This window comes from Panthera pardus, unplaced genomic scaffold, assembly GCF_024362965.1.
Source record: "Panthera pardus isolate Hobbes unplaced genomic scaffold, ASM2436296v1 HiC_scaffold_13, whole genome shotgun sequence".
Taxonomy (NCBI): Eukaryota; Metazoa; Chordata; class Mammalia; order Carnivora; family Felidae; genus Panthera; species Panthera pardus.
In genome coordinates this window covers 95,582,985-95,609,870 of record NW_026526688.1, presented here as the reverse complement: position 1 = coordinate 95,609,870, position 26,886 = coordinate 95,582,985, and the positions used below count along the sequence as shown (strand labels likewise).

The window sequence follows — 26,886 nt, the reverse complement described above, 5'->3', positions numbered from 1 at the left end:
GGAGCTGCGATAACCTGGATAACAGGGAATTGAGCCACTAGCGTGGCAGGGGCGAGCTGGCTCCTTTCGGTCTTCCTGTGGTGGAGTACACTGTTTCCGTGTGTGTGTTTATGTGTGTTTACATCCCAAGATGTAAACGTAGGTAGGGCATAAAATACATATTTTAAATGTTCTCGGGATCTTTGATACCTAGTACTTCTGGACTGGGAGAACGTGCTGGCCAAAAGGAGTGAGTGGAAAGTAAGTAAATTTCTGGAGCTGGAGGCAGAACCCATGCTGGCGGCTTCAGAGTCCACCACCAAGGCTGACCTTCTGGAGGATTTTTGAGTATGGACTTGATTTCCAGAAGCTAAGTACGATACTGCCCCTCTGGGTCTTTAGAGAAAGGAAACACCTCTTTAAATATTTAACTGTGTGTCAGTAAGGCATGTAGTTACAAGTACTCCAAAGGTCCTGCAAATTCAGCAGTTACTTCTTTTTTTTTTTTTAATTTTTTTTTAACGTTTATTTATTTTTGAGACAGAGAGAGACAGAGCATGAACGAGGGAGGGTCAGAGAGAGAGGGAGACACAGAATCCAAAGCAGGCTCCAGGCTCTGAGCTGTCAGCACAGAGCCCGACGCTGGGCTCTAACTCACAGATTGTGAGATCATGACCTGAGCCGAATTCGGCCGCTTAACGGACTGAGCCACCCAGGCGCCCCAGCAGTTATTTCTTTAGAGATACTTTGCTTCCTTAAAAAAGAAGAAAAAAGTTACATTGTATTGCAAGAAAAAATTAGACAAAACTTTAAATTTCGGGGTAAATTACAATTATCAGAATTAAAAATTGATTTTGTCTGGATATAAGCCTTATCTTACTATTGGAGGAAGTTTCAACACTAGCAAAAATATTAACTTGAAGCTAGCTTTAATAGATTATGGTTCTGCCAAATATGTTTTATTGAAATGGTTTCACTAGATATGTCAAGATGTAGCTCCATTTGGCTTTCTCTTTAACAGTTTAAGTTTTGTTGTTCTGTACTCATAATGCAATATAAATGATATAATGTTAGCAGAATATATTAAGAAGTTTAAAAAATTTGTCCCACTATGTCCATTTAGGTATTTGAAATCCTGAAGCTTTCTCCATACTCCCTATAAGGGATGAGGTGGTCCCTTCCTCTAAAGGCTGGCAAATATGGAGGTATATCTAATAACCATAAAAAAGTTTAGTTTAGCTTTGTGTCAGTGAAGATTGAACTTGATCTGGTTTTGGTAGCCTTGAAGTTAACCCAAAAACTTATTGGAAGGAGAGATTGAGTGGGCAAGTTTCAACTCTTTTGAAGGTCGGTGTATGACTTTTCTTCATGAACTCTTCACTGACTCCTCAAGGACTTGTTTTTAAGTTCTCCTACATTTGAACCTGTATTTTGTCATATTGTAGTTTAATTTGCCATCAAATAGTAATAAACTTAATTCTACATTTGTAGAAGTTATAGATGTTAATATATATTAGTGCTGGCAAAGAGTACCTTCTGGATATAAATGATGAATTGTCTTTGCATTGCATAAATTAAATATCTGAAGTTGGAATTTTTATCTCTGTACTTGAACTATCTGGTTTATACAGTCAAGCTCAATACAAACTGTAGTTTTGGGATTTGGTGTTTGTCTGGGGGGGCTGGTTTACAAAACTCTGCTAGTTGAATTTCTGAATTTCAGTGGAGTTTTTTCAAAAAATTTTTCATCCTTATGAAACAAAATTGTGATGATTCCACTTGTCCTTAAAGTATTGCCTCTAGTATTGCTTGATTTTAAAGGTTCCTTTGTGCTCTTTATCCAAGGAAGGTGCTTCCTTAATGCTTCATGCATTGTTTTGTAGTTTGTCTCCAGGCTCCTGCCTGGAACACAGTAAGGGCTCAACAAATACGTGAAGAAGGAATTAAAGAATTCAGTAGATGTGCTTGGAAAGTATTAATGTAATTGAGTACAAGGAATGAGAAGTGAGAGAAAAAAAGTACTTAGTATGTGTTTAACCATTCTCTAGCCCTAGATCTATTTCCTCAATAAAGAAAACCCTTGAAAATTGATAGCTTTTACTAATATTAACTTATTTAATAAATTGACATTGAGCACCCAGTACTATATGGAAAGCATCATAAAGAATACAAAGTTGGAACTTTAAGCTAGGGTGAAAACTGTATGAAACATTCTCTGGTATAATTAAATGCCATAAAAAACTGATTTTTAAGAAGCTCTTCATAATTATGTTTATTTTCACCAGCCAAGAGAAGCATGGCCTGGAAATTGGGAGCTCTCTTTTTAAGCTTGTCTTTTTTATTATTATAATTTCTGTAATATAAAATGATATGAAATCTCTCAAATTTTTAAGTGTACAGTATAGTAGTGTTAACTATGTGCACATTGTTGTACAGCAGATCTCTAGAATTCTTTCATCTTACCTAACTCAAACTGTATACCTATTGAACAATAACTCCTCATTTCCCTCTCCCACCCAAAGTGATTTTTATAAAACAAAAATAATAGTTGTGGTAAAACAAATACAAAAACCGTTTTTCCCCCAAAGAGGTTTTTAAAAGTATGCTATAAGCAAAATAAATTTAGGCTGAGCCATGTGAAATTGCAATTTTTACGATTTTTGAGTAATGGCTACATACTAATGTCTGCTCTTGCAGAGCAGGAGAAAATGGTGGTGACTTGACTTAAATATGTAGCATATGCACAGTATTCTCAGAGTAGCTATGAAGTTCAAGTGCAGTGACTCCTCCTGAATTAAACCCATAGATCCTATAGACATTTTGGTAACTCTCAGCAACCAAAATACAGAGTGATTCTATTATTTGGAAATATTGTAGTTCTGTAAATTATTACCTTTTCTTGAGAAGTTTAAAATTTTACACAAAATTGTGTTATGAGTTTGTGTCTAATCCTCTTTAGAAACAATAAGTTTACACTGGCATGAAAGAGACACTAAATGAAGGAAAATAGATTGATAAATGCTCGGATAGTTAAGACTGAACCAACCAGAGCCATGATGTGTATCTCTAGAACACTTAACCATATTTTATGATCTCAAGGATCGGTTAGATTCTCCTACCTCAAAGTCTAGTTTTTTTAAAGGAAAACCACTTAAGAAAGATGTAATTTTAATGATTTCAACAGAAAAATATTTTTTAAGCAAACCTATATACTTTAATAATAACAGCTAATCTCTTATATTTACTACATACATGCTAGGCACTGTACTAAATATATATATATATATATATATATATATGTGTGTGTGTGTATATATTGTGTGTGTATGTGTATATATATATATATATATATATATATATATACGCTCACAAAAACCTTTGAAGCTAGGTCCTATTTTAAAATCCTTTTTTACAGTAATTTGCTGATGATCACAGTTGGAAAGTGCTTGAATTGGAATTTGACCCTAGGCAGTCTGGTTCCAATGTCACAATCTTTGACCACTATGTATATGCCTCCCAGTAGTGTAATATAATTTACATTTAGGGTAATATTATTTATAATGAGTGTAATATAAAATTAATTTACAATTTTTGCTTATAGGGCCAGTTAGCCTTTAGTTACATTAAGTGAATTATTGCTGTATATGTTCTATTGTAATTTTTTTTTTAATGTTTATTTTTGAAAGGGAGAGAGATGGAGGGAGGGGCAGAGAGAGAGAGAGGGAGGGGCAAGAGGATCCAAAGCAGGCTCTGTGCTGGATGTGGAGCTCGGATATGTGAACCATGAGATCATGACCTGAGCCAAAATTGGTGTTTAACTGACTGAGCCACCTAGGAGCCCTCGTTCTATTGTAATTTTAATGATTTATAATCCATTTTGAGATTGTTGCACAGTATTTATATTGCTGAATTACCCATCCTTCCCCTTCTAGACTGCTCAAACTTAAGTGGAAAGATTAAAAGTTCAAATATTCATTGGTAGTCTTTCAGCAGTTTTCTTTCCTGCAAAAACCAGGCATCTCGGCCTCAGTCCTCCGAGCCCCACCCCCAGAATGTGTAGGCAGCTGGGCGGAGCCTAAGGTTGAGCCCTCTCCCGTGACCCCCACAGAAGCTAGTGAGCTGAGTGTGGTGCAGAAAAGAGCTTCCGGGTCTGTGTTCTCTCCTTGTTATGCGCTGTTTCCTCTGTCATTACTGGTACCTTCGACCAGTCTTGTTGGCTTTTTCTCTGGTAATTTATTTTTCCGCTGCTTTTGCTGGCATAGTTTACTCCCACTTTCGGACTTTCTTCTTTCTCCGTTCTCTGTAAATGGGCAGGGGTGCAAGTGGAAGCAGAATGCAAACTGAAAATAATTATCGTGAGAAACTACAGAAAATTTCGTGAAAAAAGGAATTTGGAAATTTTCCTTGTAAAACGTTCTGTAGAGAAAACACCTTTTTTCCATAACTTAACCTTTGCAGAATGTTTTCCGTCTTCCAGGTGCTCAGTGTTCTGGGGTTCTGTCTTCTTTATCTCCCTTCATTTCCTTTTAAAGGCCTTTTCTCTAGTACAGATAAAGCATGAAAATAATTTAAAAATTGTGACTTTTTTTGATGAAAGAGGAGTTTGAAGAATAGAGGTTAAAAATGTGGAAAAACACAGATTAACAAACATTCTTTTAAGAAAGTTTAAATAGGGGTACCTGGGTGGCTCAGTGGGTTAGCATCTGACTTTGGCTCAGATCATGATCTCACGGTTGGTGAGTTCCAGCCCCAAGTCGGGCTGTGTGCTGAGGGCTCAGAGCCTGGAGCCCGCTTCAGATTCTGTCTCCCTCTCTCTGTTCCTCCTCCACTCATGTTGTGTCTCTTTCAAAAATAAAATAAAACATTAAAAAATAATGAAAAAAAGTTTAAATAGCCAACACTGAAATTGCATAATAGACTGGTGATCACCTTGAATGAATATATTCCTTCAATAATATTCCCAGTGTTCATTCTGACTTTTTAGAAATGTTCAGCATATGTAGTCAGAGAAGCGTCTATAGAGAAGAGGTGGTCACTATAGTCTTTGAGAGATCCAGCCATAAAATGGACTTTAAAAATAGTTTCAAATGATTCATTTATTTTTTGATAGTGATGTGTGCCTATCATAATATAAAATTCAGGTAGTTTTTTAAAAGAAAGTGATAATGGTTGCAAGTAAACCTCCCTTTCTGTCTTGTCTCAGGCAGTTAATTCCCTCAAAAGAGGTAACCACTGTCATCACTGGTTTCTTGTATATGCTTTTTGAGATACTATATGCATTCACAAGTATATATGCAAAGAGCCTTTTTTTTAATGAAATAAATTCATGCTTTTTGCACCTTGCTTTTTTCACTGAATATATTTTAGATATATATATAGAGAGCCGCCTCATTTTTAATAGCTAAATTGTATTTCCTTGCTTAATAATAGTGTAATTTCTTCACCAGTCCTCTACTGATGGATATTTAAATTATGATATTAATTTGATATTTTGTTATTATAAATAATGTTGCAGTGAATGTCTTTATACTTATGTCATTTTGAATATGTGCAGTTATAATAACTCCTAGAACTAGAATTGAGTCAAAGGATATTTGCATTTTTTTTGTTTTGATAGATATTGAGGGATTGCTCTTCACAGAGGCTGTGCCAGTAATGCCCCCACAACAATATGTGATTATTTCTCAGTGCCCTCTTTATCATACCATGTTATCAAACTTTTTGATCCATGGAAATAGTAATGTATTGTTTTAATTTGCATTTCTATCATAAGTGAGGTTGAACATTTTGCATCTACTTTCTGTCAACTGTGTTTTCCTATTTTGCTGTTGGGATATTGATGTTTTCCTTACTGATTTCTAGGAGCCCTTTAAACATCAAAGAAGTTAGTTATTTGTCTAAAATATGAGTTGAAGATGTTTTTGTTCCCAAACTATCTTTTGATTTTGTAATGGTGGGCTTCTCTTTTCTTTTCTTTTCTTTTCTTTTCTTTTCTTTTCTTTTCTTTCTAGAGAGCATACATGATCCAGGGAGAAGGGCAGAGGGAGGGAGGGAGGGAGGGAGAGAGAGAGAGAGAGAGAGAGAGAGAGAGAGAGAGAATCTCAAGCAGGCTCCATGCCCAGCACGGAGCCTGACGTGGATCCCGACATGGGGTTCGATGTCATGATCATAACATGAGCCAAAATCAGGAGTCAGATACTTAACCAACTGAGCCACCCAAGTGCCCCTGTAATGGTGGTAGTTGTTTTTTTGTTTTGTTTTGTTTTGTTTTTTTGTGGATGTAGGCAGACTTCTTCTGGTTTTGTTATTTTTATGCAGCCAAATGTATCACTCTTCTATGTCTTTTGGGTTTGGGGTTATATTTTATTCATTTTTTTAAGTTTATTTTTGAGACAGACCATGCAAGCGAGGGAAGGGCACAGAGAGAGGGGGAAAGAAGATCTGAGGTGGGCACCGTGCTGATAGCAGTGAGCCCGATGCAGGGCTCAAACTCACAAACTGTGAGATCATGACCTGAGCCAGGGTTCGACACTCAACTGACTGAGCCACCCAGGTGCTCCTGGGGTTATATTTTAAAAGGTTTTTTTTCCTACTATAAGGTTTTTTAAAAATTCATTTTTTCCATTTTTTCTTTTTTTTTTTTTTTTTTTTTAAACGTTTATTTATTTTTGAGACAGAGAGATACAGAGCATGAATGGGGGAGGGTCAGAGAGAGGGAGACACAGAATCTGAAACAGGCTCCAGGCTCTGAGCTGTCAGCACAGAGCCCGATGCGGGGCTCGAACTCATGGACCGCGAGATCATGACCTGAGCCGAAGTCAGCCACTTAACCAACTGAGCCACCCAGGTGCCCCCATTTTTTCCATTTTTTAATATGGTTTTTATGTTTAAATTTTTGATTCATTTAAATTTGAACATAATATACCAAACTATATTTAAATATATATACTATTTTTATATACTATTTAAATATAGTATATATTATATATACTATATATAATATATTACCATTTATACTATGTATTATACATATTATATATAACATATACTATTTAAATATACTATATAAGCTATTTATAGTTTGGTATAGGGATCCAACCTTATTAAATTGGACTGCAAAATGAACTAATTGATAATAGACCTGTTTGGTTTAGTTATACAAGACCTGGTTGGTTAGCTACATGAGAATCATCCCTAACTCCCTAGAGACTTAAACTTTATTTCCTGAGCACCTGGTATGTCACCTGAAATAAAGTGAGTAGTTAATAAACCTTTTTTAAAAAATTTTTTAAACATTTATTCATTTTTGAGAGACACAGAGAGACAGAGTGTGAGTGAGGGAGAGGCAGAAAGAGAGGGAGACACAGAATCTGAAGCAGGTTCCAGGCTCTAAACTGTCAGCTCAGAGCCCGATGTAGGGCTCAAATTCACAGACTGCGAGATCATGACCTGAGCTGAAGTTGGACTCTTAACTGACTGAGCCCCCAGGCACCCAATACACCTATGATAAACTAAATTGAAAGGACGTTTCTAGGTATGATTTATTATCTTAGTTACTTACCACTGTTTGGGTTGAAAGAGAAATGCTACCACAAACACAGTTGATTTCTATTGCACAAAACCTTAGAATCATGAAATTTTGGATCCAGAGACTAGAATGATTATTTACTTAAGAAATAAATAATAAATTCCTATTACTTACAGGCATTCTAGTTGGGAATGGAGAGACAGTAAACATGTTGTAATGCTGTGAATCATGTATAGACAGTAGAGAGTGACAGGAAGTAGAGTGCTGCAGGGATGCACACTAGCACAGATCACAAAGGACGTGGACAGTTGAATTGTCTTTACTTCATATGAGTACATGTGCAAACAAAAAAATTGAGAGGTAGTGAGAGTTAAGCTTCAGGAGACAGTTCTAAGTATCCCAGGGAAATTGAAAGGAGAATGTGTTGTTTTTGTCTGGGCCCATGTTATATTTAGATTACATTGTAAACTAGTGGGTTTGACCATATTTTTAGGTTAATTTTGTTATAAACATTGTGTACATTTAGATTAACAGGAATGCTCTTTAAGCAAATTAACAAATTTGTCATTCTAATAAGGAAACTAAAGTCATTTATGCAATTAAAGCCAAAGTTACATGCTACCCTTGGACATGTCATCCATGACACTCCTCCCTGCTGGTAGAAGTCTAGTCAATATTTCTTGCAGTAATTTTCAAACACTGCTCAAAGAAATTCAGGGAAAAAGGCTAATAGAAGGTCTTGAAGTTCCACTACTTTATACTCTCAACAAGAGTAGCTCTGCTTTTATATTTAATTTCTTCTGAACTTTTAAGTAAGATTACATTTTATAATTTGAAGTTATAGAGTAGTTTGTAATTTGAAACTCTAAAGTACATGTCAGTCTTACCACAAGACCCACCATGTGTGGATGGAAGTGACAAGCCACTTTTTAGGAGCAAATCACTGTGTGTGGTTTAATTCCATTTAGACATAGAGATGATTGCCTAGAATAGCTGGGCGTTGAGAATTCTGTAGTGGAAACCCACTGATTAGGATAGAGATCCCTTTAATGTGTGCAATATTTTTGTAGATATGATGGTCCTGTGGAGAATGAGTGAATCCGCCAAAACTTCCAAGTCGCTAAGTTATATTTTGCCAGGATTGTAAAGCTCCAGGTTATGAGAATAGCATATTCTCTGGCATATTGGTACCAGAATCAGATTTAATCACCATTTCTAACATCTTGATTTGTTCTTATTTCTTCCTGTATGCTTCAAGATGGTACTTAACCAGTACCAAAATTTGGGATAGAGATTTATCCATTTATACATGAAGAATGTGCCTTGATATTTCAACTAAGGATAGTAAATTTATGATTGAGGTATTTTATTTCACATAAAATCAGTACTAAGTTCTACAAAAATCACTCAATTTATGCAGACTTATCACTCATTTGAGCTTATTTTAATAATGAAGAACATAAATTGCTGAACATATCCTCTTCTCAAATACTGTAAGTTGCAAATGGATTGTAATGCCAGAATTATTTTATTTTAATTTTAGAGATTATCAATTAAAATTTGTTAGCATGTAGTGAAAATTAGGAAGAGCTACTACATACTTTAGAAAAAGGTTTTCAAAGATCTTGGATTCCTGTGGGCCACCGAGCTTATATATTTGGATCTCCCAATGATTGGTACACAGTAGGTACTCAGTATCTATTCATTGAAATAAATTTATCCAAAACTTAATAACTTTATTATTTGCAGTAAAAACCTATGAAGCAAGGAAATGCATTCAAAGGTTTCAGATAAGGGAAATTGAAGTTTGGAAATAGCACCATTGCTAATCAAGATTATCTTCTGAACAAGACATAAGGACCTAATATAAGTTGAGGAATCCACCACTCCTAAAATAAGGTTTTCATCTCCTTACAGATCTCTGATGTACCTTCATTTTTCTTAATGTTTATTAATTTTTTAGAGAGGGAGAGAGAGAGACAGAGTGCAAGCAGGGAAGGAGCAGAGAGAGAGGGAGGCACAGAATCTGAAGAAAACTCCAGGCTCTGAGCTGTCAGCACAGAGCCCAACACAGGGCTTGAACTCACGAACCGTGAGATCATCATCTCAGCCGGCGTCGGCCACTTAACCGACTGAGCCACCCAGGCACCCCAGTGATGTATCTTCATTTGGGAAAACGTGGCTTATATTAGTTCAGTTTCATGTGACCTTGGACAAATCTGTTTTCTTCATTTGTAATGAGGATAAAAATAGATCCTCTGCAAGTTTGTTGTGAAATTAAGTGAGATAACATTTATAAAATGCCTGATCTATAGTGTTTAAATAAAAACGTAATTTTGTAAATATAATGCTTTCTTTGCATTTAATCCTCAGAGAAACAATTTAAAATGCAAATACTGCTTGTGTCAAATGTATTTAGTCTATTTCAAAGTTTAGACGATAAATTCTATTTTTCAGTCAGAGAAGGGATTAACATGTTGTGTTTAACACTTGAAATATCAACAATTGAGAAGGTTAAGAAAATCTGTACCCTGAGATCAAGGAAGACAATATTAAACTCTACTAACCTTCAAATAGTTGGAGCACCCCCCTTCCCGCAATTCCCACCCCAAAGAGAAAAGGGTTTTAGCCAAAAGAACAAGTGTTAACAGCAGTGCTTCTGCTGATTTGTAGTTATTTTTTTTATCAAATCGTTTTTTTATTATATAGATCTTGATTCCCAAAGGGGTCCAATACACCTGCACATTTTAGAATAAAAGATAAAGAATGTAGAAACTCATAGTGTTTATAGTCATTAAGTACATGAATAGTTTCTTCAGTGGACTTAATTGGTTTTTAAAAATGATTTTGATATATTCTTTACAAGGTAACATGAGCTGCATCTAGACCTAGTCTTAAAGCTTTTTGGATCCAACTCCCTATCTTATAATAGAACTCACATCCACGGTTTGCCATAACACAAATGGCCTTTTGACTCTCAGAACTGTGTGTCTGCCCCTCTGCTGCTTTCCTGCTATTTGACATTGACATTTCCATTTCATTTCTAACTATAGGAAACAATTGTATACGGTTAAAGAGTTTGTCTTATTTTTTTTTTTTTTCCTTTAGAGTCTTCAGATGGATTTTAAAATAGAATACACTTGGGATGGTTTTCCAGTGAAGCATGAGCCAGTGTTTGTCAGGCTGAATCCAGGTGATGGAGGAGTGGTGATGGAAGTTAGCGCCCCATTTTTCAATGATCCTCCAGCCCCACTTGGAGAACCAGGAAAACCTTTCAATGAACTGTGGGATTATGAAGGTAAGTGGAAGTACTGTATTTTATTGCAAACATAAATCTTTTTATAATACCCTCTCCTAGAACTATTATTTTATCTTGCTGTAAGGAAGTGTGTGCTCTTCTGAGCAGCTGACGTGTGCAGTTTCTTCCGTTCCCTACCAATCTCTTATTCTGACTTTTTCACCATCACCTGTGTGACTTCAGCTATATAACTAGAACAGTGAAAAATGGCAATTACAAATCCAGATTTTTAAATTGCTGCCATATTTCTTTCCTTTACTTCTGATACCTATTTTAAGAAGAGTTCAGCATTTCTGTTTTGTCGTTAAGTATCTTCAAATTGCCACTTTAACCTTATAAACCTTCTTTATGGAAGTTTGGGGATGTTTTACTTACAGAAATACTATCAACTTTAATATGAAATGTAGTTTTTATTTTATACTGACAATCTCACATGTCAAATGAAGACTAAAAGACATACCATGAAATTACATTTTGCCAGGTTTGCTATATGATCCCCTCCTAATGTATTCTAATTAAGCAACCAAACTTATATTTTGAAATACTCTTTATGATTCCATTCCTCAGATCACAAACCATAACTGTCCCTGAGATGAAGTTCAAACCCTTCCTGTAAGATTTCAGAGTACTCATGGGTTGGGCTATCATATTCAACCAAAAGCTCTTTTTTTTAATTAAAGTGTCATCGATACACTATGTTACATTAGTTTCAGGTGTACAGCATAATGGTCCGACAAGTCTGTGTATTATACTATGCTCACCACAAGTGTAGCTGCCATCAGTCTCCATACAATGCTATTACAGTACCATTGATTATATTCCCTTTATCTCTGTGACTTATTTATTCCAAAACTGGAAGCCTGTATCTCCCACTGCCTTTCACCCATGTTCCCTATCTCCCTCCAGCAACCATCAGTTTGTTCTCTGTATTTATGGGTCTGTTTCCACTTTTTATTTACTCATTTGTTTTGTTTTTTAGATTCCATATATAAGTGAAACCATACGTCAACCAAAGGCTCTTGACTTATGAAAGGCTAATGGTCTTACTATCCATGAATGTTCTCGCCCATGTACCTTTTCTCATTCTATTTCCCCCACCTGTAATGCACTTAGTTCTAAGGTCTAATATAGGTTTCATTTCTTTAAAAAAACCTTTGATGATTCTTGTAATCCATACAATCTGTATAGCATCTGTATAGCATGCATTTTGTCAGTGTTAACTTACCATATGTAAAACATACATTATCTTTTACTGATACCAAACTTAAATATACCAGCTACCTACTGGTGTAGACACCAATGTGACTTAACTACTGGAAGTACCACAGACACCAAACTCAAGAGCTCCTAAACTCAACTCATCTACTTCTGTCATAAACCTGCTTCTTGCCCCAGTTGCCCAATTACTTAATACATCAGTTCACCAAATACAGAAATATGAGGTCTTTCCAATATATCCTTCTCTCTCACTCTCCATATTTGGATTTATTTACTGAGTCCTATCAGCTTTACCTCCTGAATGTTTCTCTAAGCTAGTTCTTCTTCATCCCCACTATCCCTGCCATAGGTTAGACCTTTATGATCTTTCACCTGGGCCAGTCAAAGCCTCCTTACTTGTCCTTTTGCCCTTGGCTTCATTCTTCACTTAGAAGCCAGAGTGATCTATCTAAAATGAAAATTCAAGGGGCGCCTGGGTGGCTCAGTCGGTTAAGTGGCCGACTTCAGCTCAGGTCATGATCTCACGGTCCGTGAGTTCGAGCCCTGCGTCGGGCTCTGTGCTGACCGCTCAGGGCCTGGAGCCTGTTTCAGATTCTGTGTCTCCCTCTCTCTCTGACCCTCCCTCGTTCATGCTCTGTCTCTCTCTGTCTCAAAAATAAATAAACGTTAATAAAAAAATAATTTTAAAAAAATAATAAAAAAAATAAAATGAAAATTCAAACTCATAATTCAGGTCTTTACAAACCTTCTCAGGCTCCCTGTCCTCTCGGGATAGTTTCATCCTTCTTTTTATGATCTCTATATAAGATTTTCCATGACCTAGCCCCTTATTCTCTTTGCAGCATTGCTTCTTCATGCACTTCAATGTTTGCCTAGAAAGACTGAACTGCTTGTAGTTCTTTAAGGGAAAATATTTCCTAATCATGTACATTTGATTATACTTCTCTTTCATCCTGGAATGCCTTTTCATCATTCCTCTTCACCCAGTTCCAACTCATCTTTCAAGATGGAGCTTAGGTAACACCTTCTCCAGGAATCCTTCCCTAAACCACATTTTGGAGCTAAGTATCTGTTTTCTCTTTTCTTGTGGTAGCAACCCATACCTCCTTCCCTTTTGATATTTTTATTAGAAGTGTCCACTTTCATGTCTGATTAGGTTGTAAGCTAATGAAAGTATTCCCAGAATCTGATACAGGGTTTAATTCAGAGAAGATGCAAAAATGATTTTAAGATGATTATGGAAAGTAGTAATTAGAAGATGTATTAGAGTCTTCCAGAGAAACAAGACCAAGAGATACAGTGTGTGTGTGAGTGTGTGTATGTGTAAAGAAAGAGAGGGATTTATTTTAAGGTATTGGGTTATGCAGTTTTAGAGTCTGGCAAGTACAAAATCTTCACGGTAGAGCAGCAGGCTGGAGATGTGGTGAAGAGTATATACTGCAGTCTGAGTCTGATGGTGTCTGCTGGCAGAATTCCTTCATGGTCAGGGGAAGTCTGTCTTTTTTCTGTTAAGGGCTTCAATGATTGGATGAGACTCAGCCACATTATAGGGAATAATCTGCTTTACTAAAAGTTTACCGATTTAAATGCTAAATCTTATGTAAACAATACCTTCACAGAAACATCTAGGATAATGTTTGACCGAATATCTGGGTACTATGGCTAAGTTGACACAAAAATTAACCATCATGGAAGCATTCTAATTCATTTAGGTAAAAAACTTAGAAAGGGGCAATAAGCCTGAATCACTGTATCCATGCTCAGCGAGGAGCCTGAGCGGGGCTTGATGCCAAGACCCTGGGCTCATGACCTGAGCTGAAATCACCAGTTGGATGCTCAACCAACTGAGCCAGCCAGGCGACCCTTAGCTATTTTATTATAAAAATAACACATGGAAAACTGGAAACAACATATACGTCTTCAATAAAGGACTGTGTGAATAAATTATAACATTCTATAGAAGAATACTATACAATAGTTTAAAAGCATTAGGTATCTATATGCTGCAAATTTTTTTGTGAAAAAAGCAAGTTGTAGGCAATTATGATCCATATTTATTTTTTAAAATCCATGCAGGTAAAATAGATTGTAGAAGGACAGAAAACATCTGACAAAAATTTTAGAGCAAAGTGGAAAGAAAAGGACTTTGCCTTTTTACTTTATATATGTTTATATTGTTTTAATCATTTATAAGAAGTATGTATTACTTTCATAATTAAACAATTTAAAAAAACATCACATGCACAAAAAAGTCCAGGAAATTGTAAAGAAAAGAAAAATCACCTACGTGTATTGCCCCATCAGAGATAACCAGTCATTTGTGTGCGTGTGTGTGTGTGCGCGTGCGCGCGTGCACTCATACTTTGCATACATTTATTTTTTAATTTTTTTAATGTTTATTTATTTTTGACAGAGAGACAGAGTGCAAGCAGCGGAGAGGCAGAGAGAGAGGGAGACACAGAATCCGAAGCAGGCTTCAGGCTCCGAGCTGTCAGCCCAGAGCCTGATGCGGGACTCACACTCACGGACTGTGAGATCATGACCTGAGCTGAAGTCAAATGCTCAACAGACTGAGCCACCCAGGCTCTCCCCTTTACAGACATCTAGACACAGGCATGCATGCACATTCTTATTTCATGTACATTTCGTTATTGTTCTGCAGCCTGCTTATCACATGCCATGGATATCTTCCCATATCAAAAAATATAATTAACTGTATATTTGATTGTAATGACTGTATTATATATTTTTGCATGGAATATATAAATTCCATAATTTATTTAACAGCTCTCCCATATAACAGCAGTTTTATTTATATAGTGCGAAATAACCATTTAGATCATTCTAAATTTTTGAGCAATACTTTGATGACTGGCATGATATTTATTTCTTTTCCCAGTTGTCTGATTATTTTCTTTTTAAAAAAATTTTTTTAATGTGTTTTTAATTTATTTTTGAGACAGAGAGAGACAGAGCATGAGCAGGGGAGGGGCAGAGAGAGAGGGACACAGAATCTGAAGCAGACTCTAGGCTCTGAGCTGTGAGCACAGAACCCAATGCGGGGCTCAAACTCACGGACTGTGAGATCATGACCTGAACTGAAGTCGGACGCTTAACCGATTGAGCCACCCAGGCGCCCCTGTCTGATTATTTTCTTAAGATAAATCGCTAGAAAAGAAGATAACTGTCTCAAAGTCTGTGTAATAATATTCATTGTTTTAGAACGTCACCCAACACGAGGCTTTATTAATATTTTTAATTTATGATGATCTGATGTAGGAAAAAAATGATGATTTATTTCCTATGTATTTCTTCTTCCAGGCAAATGCGTATTTGTTTTCTTTTGGGGATAGAATTAAAAATACTGAGTTAATTAATTTTATATTCTAAAAAATGAAGTATTTATTACTGAAGCAAAATCAACCTTCTCAGTATGTCTTATCTTTGTTTTCAAAAGTTGTGGAAGCATTTTTCTTGAATGACATAACTGAACAGTATTTAGAAGTTGAACTTTGTCCGTAAGTATAACATTTTTTTCTAACTCATTACTACGTAATTTGAATACAGTTATTTCCTTATTATAAATTATATGGTCAGGGAAAAGCTCAACTAATATGAGTGCTAATCTGAACTAATCTGAATTATGTATAATTCTTTATTTTCAAGTTAGTGTATAACATATATTATAAACCTTTGAAAATATTATGTTGATATTATTCTCAATTCTCTAATGTGTCTTGTTTTCTAATTGGGTTTTTTATAAAATGAAAAATCATTATAAATAACAAAACTTCCTCTTATTATTTATTCTAAAATTTGCATTATTATATATTAGCTATTCAGAAATAAAAGGAGATATAGATATAATGAATTGAACTAGTTTCTTTTCGGGAATCTTTTAAATGACTGGATTAAATTTGAATTTTATGTATTACATAATTATGTATTCCTTCTTTTATTCATCATTCAGTTATTGAGTGTATACTATGTCACTTTGTGTTCAATGCCAGGGATAAAAATTAAATCACACATAGCTTTTTTAAAGACTTATTAAAAAAATTAACCTTGGACTGTTGTTTAAATTTAACCAGTCCTTTGGGAACCCTTTTTACCTAGTTGGCAGTTTTTCCTATATATGCAAAAAAGTAAATTTATGGCTACCTTTCATCTAAATTATGACAATTTAAATTAGTAAAATATTTAGTAAAGAAATATTTCTTTATATTGCCATTATTCATTTTAAATGACCTTAATTAAAAAAAATTTTTTTTAATGTTTATTTTCAAGAGATAGACGGCAAGCAAGGGAGGGGTGGAGAGAGAGGGAGACACAGAATCTGAAGCAGGCTCCAGGCTCTGAACTATCAGCACAGAGCCCAATGCGGGGCTCAAATCCATGAGCTATGTGATCATGACCCGAGCCGAAGTCAGATGTGGAACTGACTGACCCACCTAGGCACCCCTTTTAAATACCTCTTAGTATCTAAATCCAGCAGCCTCTGTCCCTTTGTAGGGTGGGCAGAGTCCCAAACAGTTGATTTAAATGAAATTTTAGATATTTTTTTCTTTTCCCTTATTTTGATATCTTGCTAATTCTGATGTGGAAAACATAGATGTTCACAATTATATTTTTGAGAACAATCATATATTTTTGTGTGTACCTTTTAACTAACATGCCAGAATCTTTTGTTGAAAATACGATTAAACTGTCATATGAGGAAATAAAACTTCAACTGTTGTGTGATTATTTTCATCATACAGGAGAGAAAGCTAAGGCAAATAGGCTTTCAACTTGTTTAGAAAGCAGTTAAGAACTTGGGTATGCTAGAATTCTAAAGTTTTATCCTTAGTTTTAAGTTCATTAGATGATACTATCAGTGTCTTTTCATAAAATGGTTTAGTAGTATATGAATAGGATAATTAGATTCTCTTTTGTTTTTAAATTATATAGTAACTATTATGTATATAATTAATAATTCTAAAAGTTAAAAAAAATCCTTAGAGTAGTTTAGTTTCATATATTCCAGGACAGTTAATAATCAAGAATCATGGTTTTGCTTCAGGCTATCAACTCCTATGACAGTTAATTAGCCTCTGGGAAAGCAACATGAAGAAAATTGTTGTTTTAATTTGCAAGGACTTTTTATTCCTCTTAGGATATTCTTAAGGTTGTATAATAATACAAATAAACAGAGAACTTTTAAGTGAAAATAATACTTCTGTTAGAATTATTTATTGAAGGAAATCCTTCCTGAAAAGCTTACAGCAGACCCTCTGAGGAGAAATGTTTAGTGTTTTCCAGAGACAGTAAATTTGTTTCATGTAACTACTTGAAATCCTTTGATTCTTACTGACCTGGCTCATCCCAGTTATGCTCTCTTAATAGAATTCCTTCTGAGGATATATTTTGTTTATCTTTGAAAATGTAACATCAGTGTCTGAGCTAATGGTACAAATTAAAAAAACAGGAAAACACAACAGGCAGACGGATGGTGGAGAGTTGTGTGAAAGAAGAGATACAAATTAAAATCTTCAGCCTGTTGACTTGTGTTAGACAATCTGTGTTTTTATTTCTTCCTGACGAGCGTCAGTCTTTTTTTTTCTTTTTCTTTTTCCTTTTCTTTTTTTTTTCTTTTTTTTTTTTTAACAGAAATAGCCTTTAGTAAAGTTGTTGGATTCAGTCGTAGATATTTGTGCAAACTTCCTTTATGGTGTTTTAGTTTTCAAGATGGGTTTTATTATGCCATCAGATACTGTGGTATCCCCCCCCCCCCCCATCCCTTTTTCATACTTTGCCTCATCTGACACATGTAGCTTTCTGCATTTGACTGCAGTGGTCTGAAAAATGGTAAGCTTGAAAATCACATTTCTAAGTAACTGAACACACTAGTTCTCCCTATAATTATCCAATATTCATATTGCACCTTTTAATTATTTGGAAATTTGATATAAGCACACACACTGCAGGTATGAAGGAAAGTAAAGAAAATAACATTTGTTTCTTTCAAACACTCATGAGGAATTTTAATTTTGACAGTCACGGACAACATTTGGTGCTTTTACTCTCTGGAAGAAGAAATGTATGGAAAGTAAGTAAATAAAAATATTAGACAAAATCCTTTAATCCATAAGGTATGTAGAGAGGTGTGTGTGTCTTATATAAAATGTTTCAAGTATAAATCTAAATTTACTGGGGCGCCTGGTTGGCTCAGTCGGTTGGGTGTCCGACTTCGGCTCAGGTCATGATCTCACAGTTCGTGGGTTTGAGCCCCGTGTCGGGCTCTGTGCTGACAGCACACAGCCTGGAGCCTGTTTCGGATTCTGTGTCTCCCTCTCTCTCTGCTCCTCCCCTGTTCACGCTCTGTCTCTGTCTCAAGAATAAACATTAAAAATTTTTTTTTTTTAAAACATCTAAATTTACCTTTTGTGTTTCACATGTTTCTATAGCAGGAGCTTGCTCTATCATTCAGAGTGTCCAGAGAAGAGACAAAATGGGAAGGCAAAGCTTATCTTCCTTGGAGTTATTTTCCACCAAAGGTGACAAAATTCAATTCATTTGCAATTCATGGGTCAAAAGATAAAAGAAATTATGAAGCTCTTTACCCTGTACCTCAGCATGAACTGCAACAAGGACAAAAACCTGATTTGTAAGTAGAAAATAAATGAAGATACGTTCCAATTTTGAGTTTTTTGGAATCTAATTTGTGGTAGAACAGTAGTAACATTTTTCATTCCAAGAAGACACGTGTACAAATACCTAGTAGAGTCTTATGTCCAGTGACGGTCCCCAGTAAATACTTGACAGACTGACTTTGGGCAGACATTGTCTCTCTTACTGCTGTCAGTAGAGCACTTACATTTCCATAGCGGCATGAGAAAAGTGTTGCTTAGTGAGTATTGCAATGGCTAGTTTAAAAATATGGTTGCAAATTCATTTATGATCCCTTTCAGAGCTAAATGGCCAGAGGCATCTATGTTTCCTGATGTGAGTGAGGGGTTAATAAATCTTTTCCCTTGCTGTTTAAAAATGTGATCTTCAGCCAACTCTCTAGCTCTCTTCCCCTGGTAACCTCATGATGATAAAAATGTCAGATATATTTTTAGGCAACATTGCTTGTCATAGTAATGACCCTTAATTGGTAAATTGATTCTGATCTGAGAGGAATTACGAATAAACTATGAATACCTGATAGGGGCAGCATGACTTTGGGATTTCCCCTTAACAGTCTCGTTCCCTGTGGGGATGTAAGAAACTATGCCTATGAAGTTATTATTACAAGAGATTTTGGCTCCTGTGGGGCAGCAGGCATGTAAGCTAAGGTATTGCCTACATTTTCTCATTTTGAGTCTTACCTCTTTGCACCTGAACCTGTCACGTAAGGAGAATATGATTCCTGCCCAGCCTCATAAATGCTTCATGGACTGCTGTAAACACTGCTCCCTTAGGAAGGAAAGGCACATGCTGTCCTGGGGCAAACTGAGATTCCTACTCTGTATCTCTCTGGGTGTACCTAGTGTGGCCAAGATAGTCTGGTGTGATTGCATGTTTAGAATAGCCTAACAGATATCCTGGTGGGCTTTGTACCATGGTAGACTGACTTTCCTGCCTTTTTACCTTTAGAAAGTGCTATACTGCCATTCCTCTCCCTTTAGCTTTCACCTTCCTGTCACGCTCTTTACTCACTTCACCTTTATCTTTTCTAGCCAATTGCCTTTATTCTGCCTGACACACTTTTCCCTTTTCCCTTTGCATTTGTCCCAGTCCTGACCCTTTATCTTATCCTTCACTGTTTCCCTAACCTCTTTTTTTTTTTAATTTTTAAAATTTAAAAAATTGAAGTATAGTTGAGACACACTGTTACATTAGTTTCAGGTGTACAATATAGTGATTCGATAAGTCTGTACATTATGCTATGCTCATAAGTGTAGCTGCCATCAGTCTCCATACAACAAATGCTATTACAATATATTCACTAGGCTATATTGACTAGATTCCCAAGGCTGCACTTTTTATCCCCGTGATTTATTCATTTTGTAACTGGAAGTTTCCTACATTGACCATGTGACTCTAAACCAGGTTCAGCCTGGCCAGGGGGGCAGAATGGGACAGGAATCCAGATGCAACTCACTCAGGGCCCTCATATCAAGATGGCTTGTTTCTCTGGTTCTTCACCAGCTAGCTAATGCCTTCCTGTATTCAGGCTCCTCATTTACAAGTTATTGGAGTTTTACCCTAGATTAAAGTATGATTATACTATTGGCCAAGGTGGAGCCAGGGCAGAGTGATTTCCTACACAGCTGAGATCCACTGTAACTTGTTAGTGAAGCCTTTCTCCTCATTAAGCCACAATAGTTTAAATGGTTTTCCCAGAAAGGAGAGAACTAGGATTAAATCTCTTTTACATTAACCGCCCTTGCTTTGACAAAATAGTCTATTCTCTATAATCTATTGAGCTGAAGCTTTAAAAACAATTATCTATATGGCATATAAAGTATATAACACTTTGAATGTAAAAATATCTGTAAGAGTATAATATTTGTTAAGGCTAGATGGAATGAGTCAGGTTTTGAGGGTTGATTTTTATTTCTCCCCTCAGCCATGAGGGAGCTTTTGCAGAATTGAGAGTGCTTTGAGATGTGGTGAATTTCAGAGCTGAATGTTTCATAGAGAGAATGAGAAAGTTGTACACATAGAAAACATCTTACCTTTGGTATTTTTAAAATAGAATGTTGTTCTGTCACAAATGTGACAAATAGCCCTTGAGGACAGCTGTTTCACAAATGCATAATTGATTTCAGTTCCCACCTTCTTTTTCTTTGTGTTTAGCCATTGTCTGGAATACTTTAAGCCTTTCAATTTTAACACACTGCTTGGAGAAGAATGGAAACAACCAGAATCAGAGCTGTGGCTTATGGAGAAATCTGATGTATAGGAGTATAGTAGATGATCATATCAATCATTTCTTCTCTGTATCTTTTAAGGTAAACCAATAATAAGTATAATCTCTTTTAATCATGGTACCACCAGCACATTTCAACAGCAAATATTTTCATAGAAGTCAGTGAAAATACAGTGTCTCTGTGGCAAGTTGTATATGAGTTAACAAGAAAATTGAAGGTTTGTAGATGAGTTTATCTAGTAAGTTAAAATGTTCCTCAGAGTCATTTAGTCCAGAAGCGACCATGTCAATGAGTTCTATTGTCTGCCTTACCACCCTCAACCCAAATATCTCCAACTCTGTCAGCCAAAATCATTATTTCTCTTCCCACTTCCCTAAACCTCAGTCAGCCTGAGACTGGAACATCTTATTTGCACATGTTTTAATTCCATGTAATGTACAATAATTCTTTACTCAGAATCTTCTGCATTCTTCAAGTGGGTTGAAAACAATGACCTATTTCAGCTGAGAAGGAGATCCACATTTGTTAAGGCACCATTAAGATACATATGTATTTAACCAGCTGTTTTTCCTGTCTTGGAGGCTATTTTTAGTCTGTAAAAGGAAATGGAATGAAGTAGCCTTGAATTTGGGCAACTGATTCTACTTTTGTTTACAAACAGATGACACTTACTTATGTATGCTGTTAAACCAGATGTGAAAATGTTTTTGCTTTATTTTGTGAGCATTAAACATTCCTGGTCTAGAATTTTCAAATTTTGTGCTATAATATAGCTCAGAGTTTGAAGCCATCTAGCAGATCATCTGTGAACTTCTCCACTAAACCTGTTTCTCCACTAGCATTCTTAACTCAGAGGTTAGTAGCCTTGCAGAAGAATTTTTATTGTACAGAATACACAACAATATACATTATTCTCTTGTTTTTTACTAACAGAACTTGAATTTTTAGGGGCATTGCTCAAAAACATTTTTCCAGATTCCTTTGAAGACAGAAATGGCATGATAAAGCAGCTCAGGTTAATGTGATAGAAGTACACAGTATTAGGTGGGGATTTAAGGAAAGATGACTTGAAGATGAAAGATTCAGCTGTCATACACTTTTTGTCCTTTGCCCTCCCCTTTCCTTTTTCCTGAATTGCATAATTGGAACCTGAGGTAACACACTAGCTGTATTGTATCAATGAGGAGACAATCCAGGGAGAGCTGAGCAGCAGGACAGAGGAGCCTGGATTATAAACAATGCAGTAGAGTAACATACCATATCTGGACTGCCTACCTATTGACTTCTTTATACAGGAGAAAAGAAGCTGTCTAATTTGTTTCCCCAAGTTGATCCATAGATTTAATACAATCCCAGTTAAAAATCCCAGAAGGCTTTTTTGGGGTCTAAATTGACAGACATTAAAATTTTATGTGGAAATGTGAAAGACCTCAAATAGCCAAACAATTTTGAAAAAGAACAGAGTTTGAGGACTTACATGACTTGACTTCAAGACTTACTATTAAACTTCAATAATGAAGACAGTGTGACATTGGCATAGATTTAGACAAATATATCAAAGTAACAGAAACCAGAAACGAAACAATATACAGTCAGTTAATTTTTTAACAAAGGTGCCAATGTATTTAAAAAGGGAAAGGATATCTTTTCAACAAATGGTATTGGGATAGCTGAAAAAAGCATGAAAACCTTGACCCTCTACTTAATCTACATAAAAATTAACTTATATGTGACTGGTGAAACGAAAAAGGTTCTAGGAGAAAATCTTCATAATCTGGAGTAGAGAAACATTTGTTTTCAAATAGGACACACAAAGCACTAACTTAAAGAGAAATTGGACTTCATCAAAATCAAAACTTTCTGTTCCTCAAAAGCTTCCATTAAGAAAGTAAAGAAGCAAGCCACAGATTGGAATAAAATATTCAAAATACCCATATCTGACAAAAGACTCTTACCCAGAATATATAAAGAACTCCTACAAACCTGTAATAAAAGGAGAAGCCAGTTAAGGAGCCTTCACAGACACTTCACAGAAAAAATATACAAAAGGCCAATAAGTATATATAGAAACGCTCTCAACATCACTTATCATCAAGGAAATGCAAATTAAAACCACAAGATACCACTAAATGACTAAAATTACAAAATATACACACTGGTTAAATGGCTAACACTAAAAAAGACTGAGCAATAATGAGAATGTGGAGTGCCTGGAACTTTCATACACTATGGATAGGAATGTAATATATGGTACAATCACTTTGGAAAACTGGAAATTTCAAAAGTTAAATACACACTCTGTTTTTCAGTAGTTTCATGCTTAAGTACATACTGAAGAGAAATGAATGTTGATGGCAGTTTTATTCATGGCACAAAACATAAACAATCAAGTTTGTATCTATAGGAGAATGGATATACAAACTGTGATCTAGTCAGACAATGAAGTACTACTTATGAAAAAGAAAGGACTACTGATAAATGTAATAACCTTACCTGAATCTCTAAAGCATTACATTGAGCAAAATAAACCAGACAGAACATTCTGTATAACTAATTATATGATGGCCAATTATAGGCAAAACTAAGCTGTAGTGATGGATCTCAGAACGACTATTTTCTCTGGGTAAGGTCAGGGGATTCAAACTGGCTGTAAAAGGAACATGAGGAAATTTGAGAGGGGGGCAGTTGAAATGATTTGTATATTGATCTGGCTAACAGTTATATAGCTGCATATATTTGTCAACATTCCCCAAGCTGTATATTTAAGATACGTGATTTTACTATTGTGAATTATACCTTAATAAAATACAGTTATAAAATAAGCTGTAAATTAAACGGAGTTAACTTCTACTGTGTATTGTTTCATTGAACAGTCACTAGTGCTAGTTAAATGTGGCTTATTAACTATTTTTTTTTTCATTTATTAAGTATGTTTTCTATCTGAAAAGAGCTGGTGTAAGATGAATGCTGACTTTTACAAAAGGCTGTAAGTGTCTTCATAACTACATATGCTGGTGTCAGTGTTAGGCATCCTAGATAAATTCAGAAAATATTTTTAAAATCAACAGTAGCAACTAATTTGATAGGACAACAATATGCCAGTTTTATATACAAAAGGCACATTTGTGGGGTGCCTGGGTGGCTCAGTCAGTTAAGTGTCCAACGTTGGCCAGGTCGTGATCTCACAGTTTGTGAGTTCGAGCCCCACTGCGTCGGGCTCTGTGCTGACAGCTTGGAGTGTGGAGCCTGCTTCAGATTCTGTGTCTCCATTTCTTTGCCCCTCCCCTGCTCAAGCACTCGCTTGTTCTCTCTCTCTCTCTCTCTCTCTCTCTCAAAAAATAAACATTTAAAAAAAATTTTAAATAGTCTGCAGTGCCTTACCTATAAATTACCTGAAGCAGTTTTATAAACACACATAAAACTATACCCTGCCCCCCGCAAAAAAGATACATTTAGTGTGTCCTGATTTGAGAAGTGAATCTGTCATTCTGAATCACAGGTTCAGATATAAAGTGTAACTGTTTATAATATGGGGGGAAAGTAAAGTACAGATATTTTAGATATAATCATAGCCATGTAAAATATTGAATTTGAATATTGTGGTTTGTGAACTTTCTGAAACCTGCTATGTATCCTCTTCTTTTCTGTTTAGGTGTCTTTAAAATATCTCTTAGCTTTCTTTTGTCCAGATAAGAAATATTTTCCTTCTTCCAATACTAAGCAAGCAAGAGCACTTATATAAACATTTTCTTTTGAAAGGAACATATAGTTCAACCACAGAATTTTGGAAACTTTGTCCATTAGTAAGATACAAACAATGCACCCTATAGAAACTTAGCATTTGAGAATGGTGTTTGTAATCACTGTTTGAAATTTGCTTTTCAACTTCAGGACCATAACAGAATAATCATTCTTTTATTTAATATATGTATAAGTCCATTTCCTTGCTATGTTCTGAATTATTTACTATGGCATCAGATTTTCTCTTCTCACCACCTAAATAGATTACACAGTGCATGCATTTGTTCAGGTGTTTTCTCATGCTTTTTCACAGCTCCAGTAAAGTGTAAGTCACAGTCCGGGGGGAAATACAGTAGTCCCTCCACCCCCTATATGCAGTTTTGATTTAAGTGGTTTCAGTTAGCTGCAGTCAACTGTTGTTCAAATATATTAAATGGAAAGTTCCAGAAAGAAACAATTCATAAGTTTTAAATTGCATGAAATTTTGAGTATCCTGATGAAATCTCACACTGTCCTGTCTAGGATGAGAATCATCCCTTTATGCAATGTATCCACACTGTATATGCACTACCCAGCCATTAGTCACTTAGCAATCTGGGTTATCAGATCAGCTGTCACAGTATGGCAGTGCTTGTGGTCAGGTAGCCCTTATTTTACTTAATAATGGTCCCAAACCTCAAGAGTGGTGATACTGGCAATTCAGAGATGCCAAAGAAACACCAGAAAGTGCTTCCCTGAAGTGAATAGCTGAAAATTCTCAACTAAATAGGGAAAGAAAAAATCACATGCTGAGGTTGCTGAGATCTATAGTAAGAATGAATCTTCTATCTGTGAAATTGTAAAGAAGGAAAAAGAAATTCATGCTGGTTTTATTGTTATTGATCCCAGTTTTAGGCATGTATATAAAATAAAAAAACATAGTATACATAGGGTTTGGTACTATCCATGGTTTCAGTCATTCACTGGGAGTTTTGGGAACATATGCCCCACAGATAGGAAGGACTAATGAATACATTGTATTTTTAGCCACCAACTGCATTTTCTTAATTACATTATATTTATTTATAAGAAAAATTTTTCTACTGGTTATAGCCAAATAGCAGCTTTCAAAACATACTAACCTATTTTAAAATTGAAAAAAAATTTCATACAGTCTATGAATTAGTCCACAAAGAGATCTAATTTTTAGTTGTCTAATTTTGGCCACTTAATGCAAATGATCTACTTTTTCTACTTTTGGATCACCTTACAATTTGGTTTTAAAAAGCAACGCAGTCCTGATTTGTTTGATTAAAGAAAGACATGTATTTAGCGTCCTAAAGTCTTGGATGACTGCTATGTCAACCTCTTATGATTTGATGGCTGTTCTTTTTTTTTTTTTTTAACTTGTTTTATTTTTTTAAATTTACATGCAAATTAGTTAGCATATAGTGCAACAATGATTTCAGGAGTAGATTCCTTAATGCCCGTTACCCATTTAGCCCATCCCCCCTCCCACAATCTCTCCCATAACCCTCAGTTTGTTCTTCGTATTTATAAGTCTCTTCTGATTTCTCCCCTCCCTATTTTTATATTACTTTTGTCTCCCTTACCTTATGTTCATCTGTTTTGTCTCTTAAAGTCCTCACATGAGTGAAGTCATATGATTTTTGTCTTTGACTAATTTCACTTAACATAATACCCTCCAGTTCCATCCACATAGTTGCAAATGGCAAGATTTCATTCTTTTTGATTGCCAATACTCCATTGCATATATATACCACCTCTTCTTTATCCATTCATACATCAATGGACATTTGGGCTCTTTCCATACTTTGGCTATTGTTGATAGTGCTGCTATAAACATGGGGGTGCATGTGTCCCTTCGAAACAGCACACCTGTATCCCATGGATAAATGCCTAATAGTGCAATTGCTGGGTCGTAGGGTAGTTCTATTTTTGTTTTTTGAGGAACGTCCATACTGTTTTCCAGAGTGGCTGCACCGGCTTGCATTCCCACCAACAATGCAAAAGAGATCCTCTTTCTCTGCATCCTTGTCAACATCTGTTGTTGCCTGAGTTGTTAATGTTAGCCATTCTGACAGGTATAAAGTGGTATCTAAATGTGGTTTTGATTTGTATTTCCCTGATGATGAGTGATGTTCAGCATTTTTTCATGTGTCGGTTGGTCATCTGGATGTCTTCTTTGGAGAAGTGTCTATTCATGTCTTTTGCCCATTTCT

The 26,886-nt window shown here is 35.6% G+C and overlaps 1 protein-coding gene across 2 annotated transcripts; it reads left to right on the top strand.

Annotated features, from left to right (window-relative positions):
- Window positions 1-3: 3 nt before the first annotated feature.
- Window positions 4-23,773, top strand: CUNH4orf33 (chromosome unknown C4orf33 homolog). 2 transcript variants are annotated; one of them, XM_019419626.2, is made up of 6 exons: window positions 4-240; window positions 10,616-10,805; window positions 15,481-15,541; window positions 18,060-18,111; window positions 18,473-18,669; window positions 20,850-23,773. In XM_019419626.2, the coding sequence occupies exons 2-6, from the start codon at window positions 10,625-10,627 to the stop codon at window positions 20,953-20,955; spliced, it is 597 nt and encodes a 198-aa protein (XP_019275171.2). In that variant the 5' UTR covers window positions 4-240; window positions 10,616-10,624; the 3' UTR covers window positions 20,956-23,773. The 2 variants fall into 2 exon arrangements, with proteins under 2 accessions (XP_019275171.2, XP_019275163.2); XM_019419618.2 differs by having other exon boundaries at window positions 18,470-18,669.
- Window positions 23,774-26,886: the final 3,113 nt, after the last annotated feature.

What these genes read in the sequence shown, in the direction of transcription:
- CUNH4orf33 (XM_019419618.2), top strand. Translation starts at nt 10,625, where the DNA reads ATGGATTTTAAAATAGAATACACTTGGGATGGTTTTCCAGTGAAGCAT. An exon ending in TGAACTGTGGGATTATGAAG is followed by an intron (nt 10,806 to 15,480) that starts GTAAGTGGAAGT and finishes TGTTTTCAAAAG; the next exon opens with TTGTGGAAGCATTTTTCTTG. An exon ending in GAAGAAGAAATGTATGGAAA is followed by an intron (nt 18,112 to 18,469) that starts GTAAGTAAATAA and finishes ATGTTTCTATAG; the next exon opens with CAGGAGCTTGCTCTATCATT.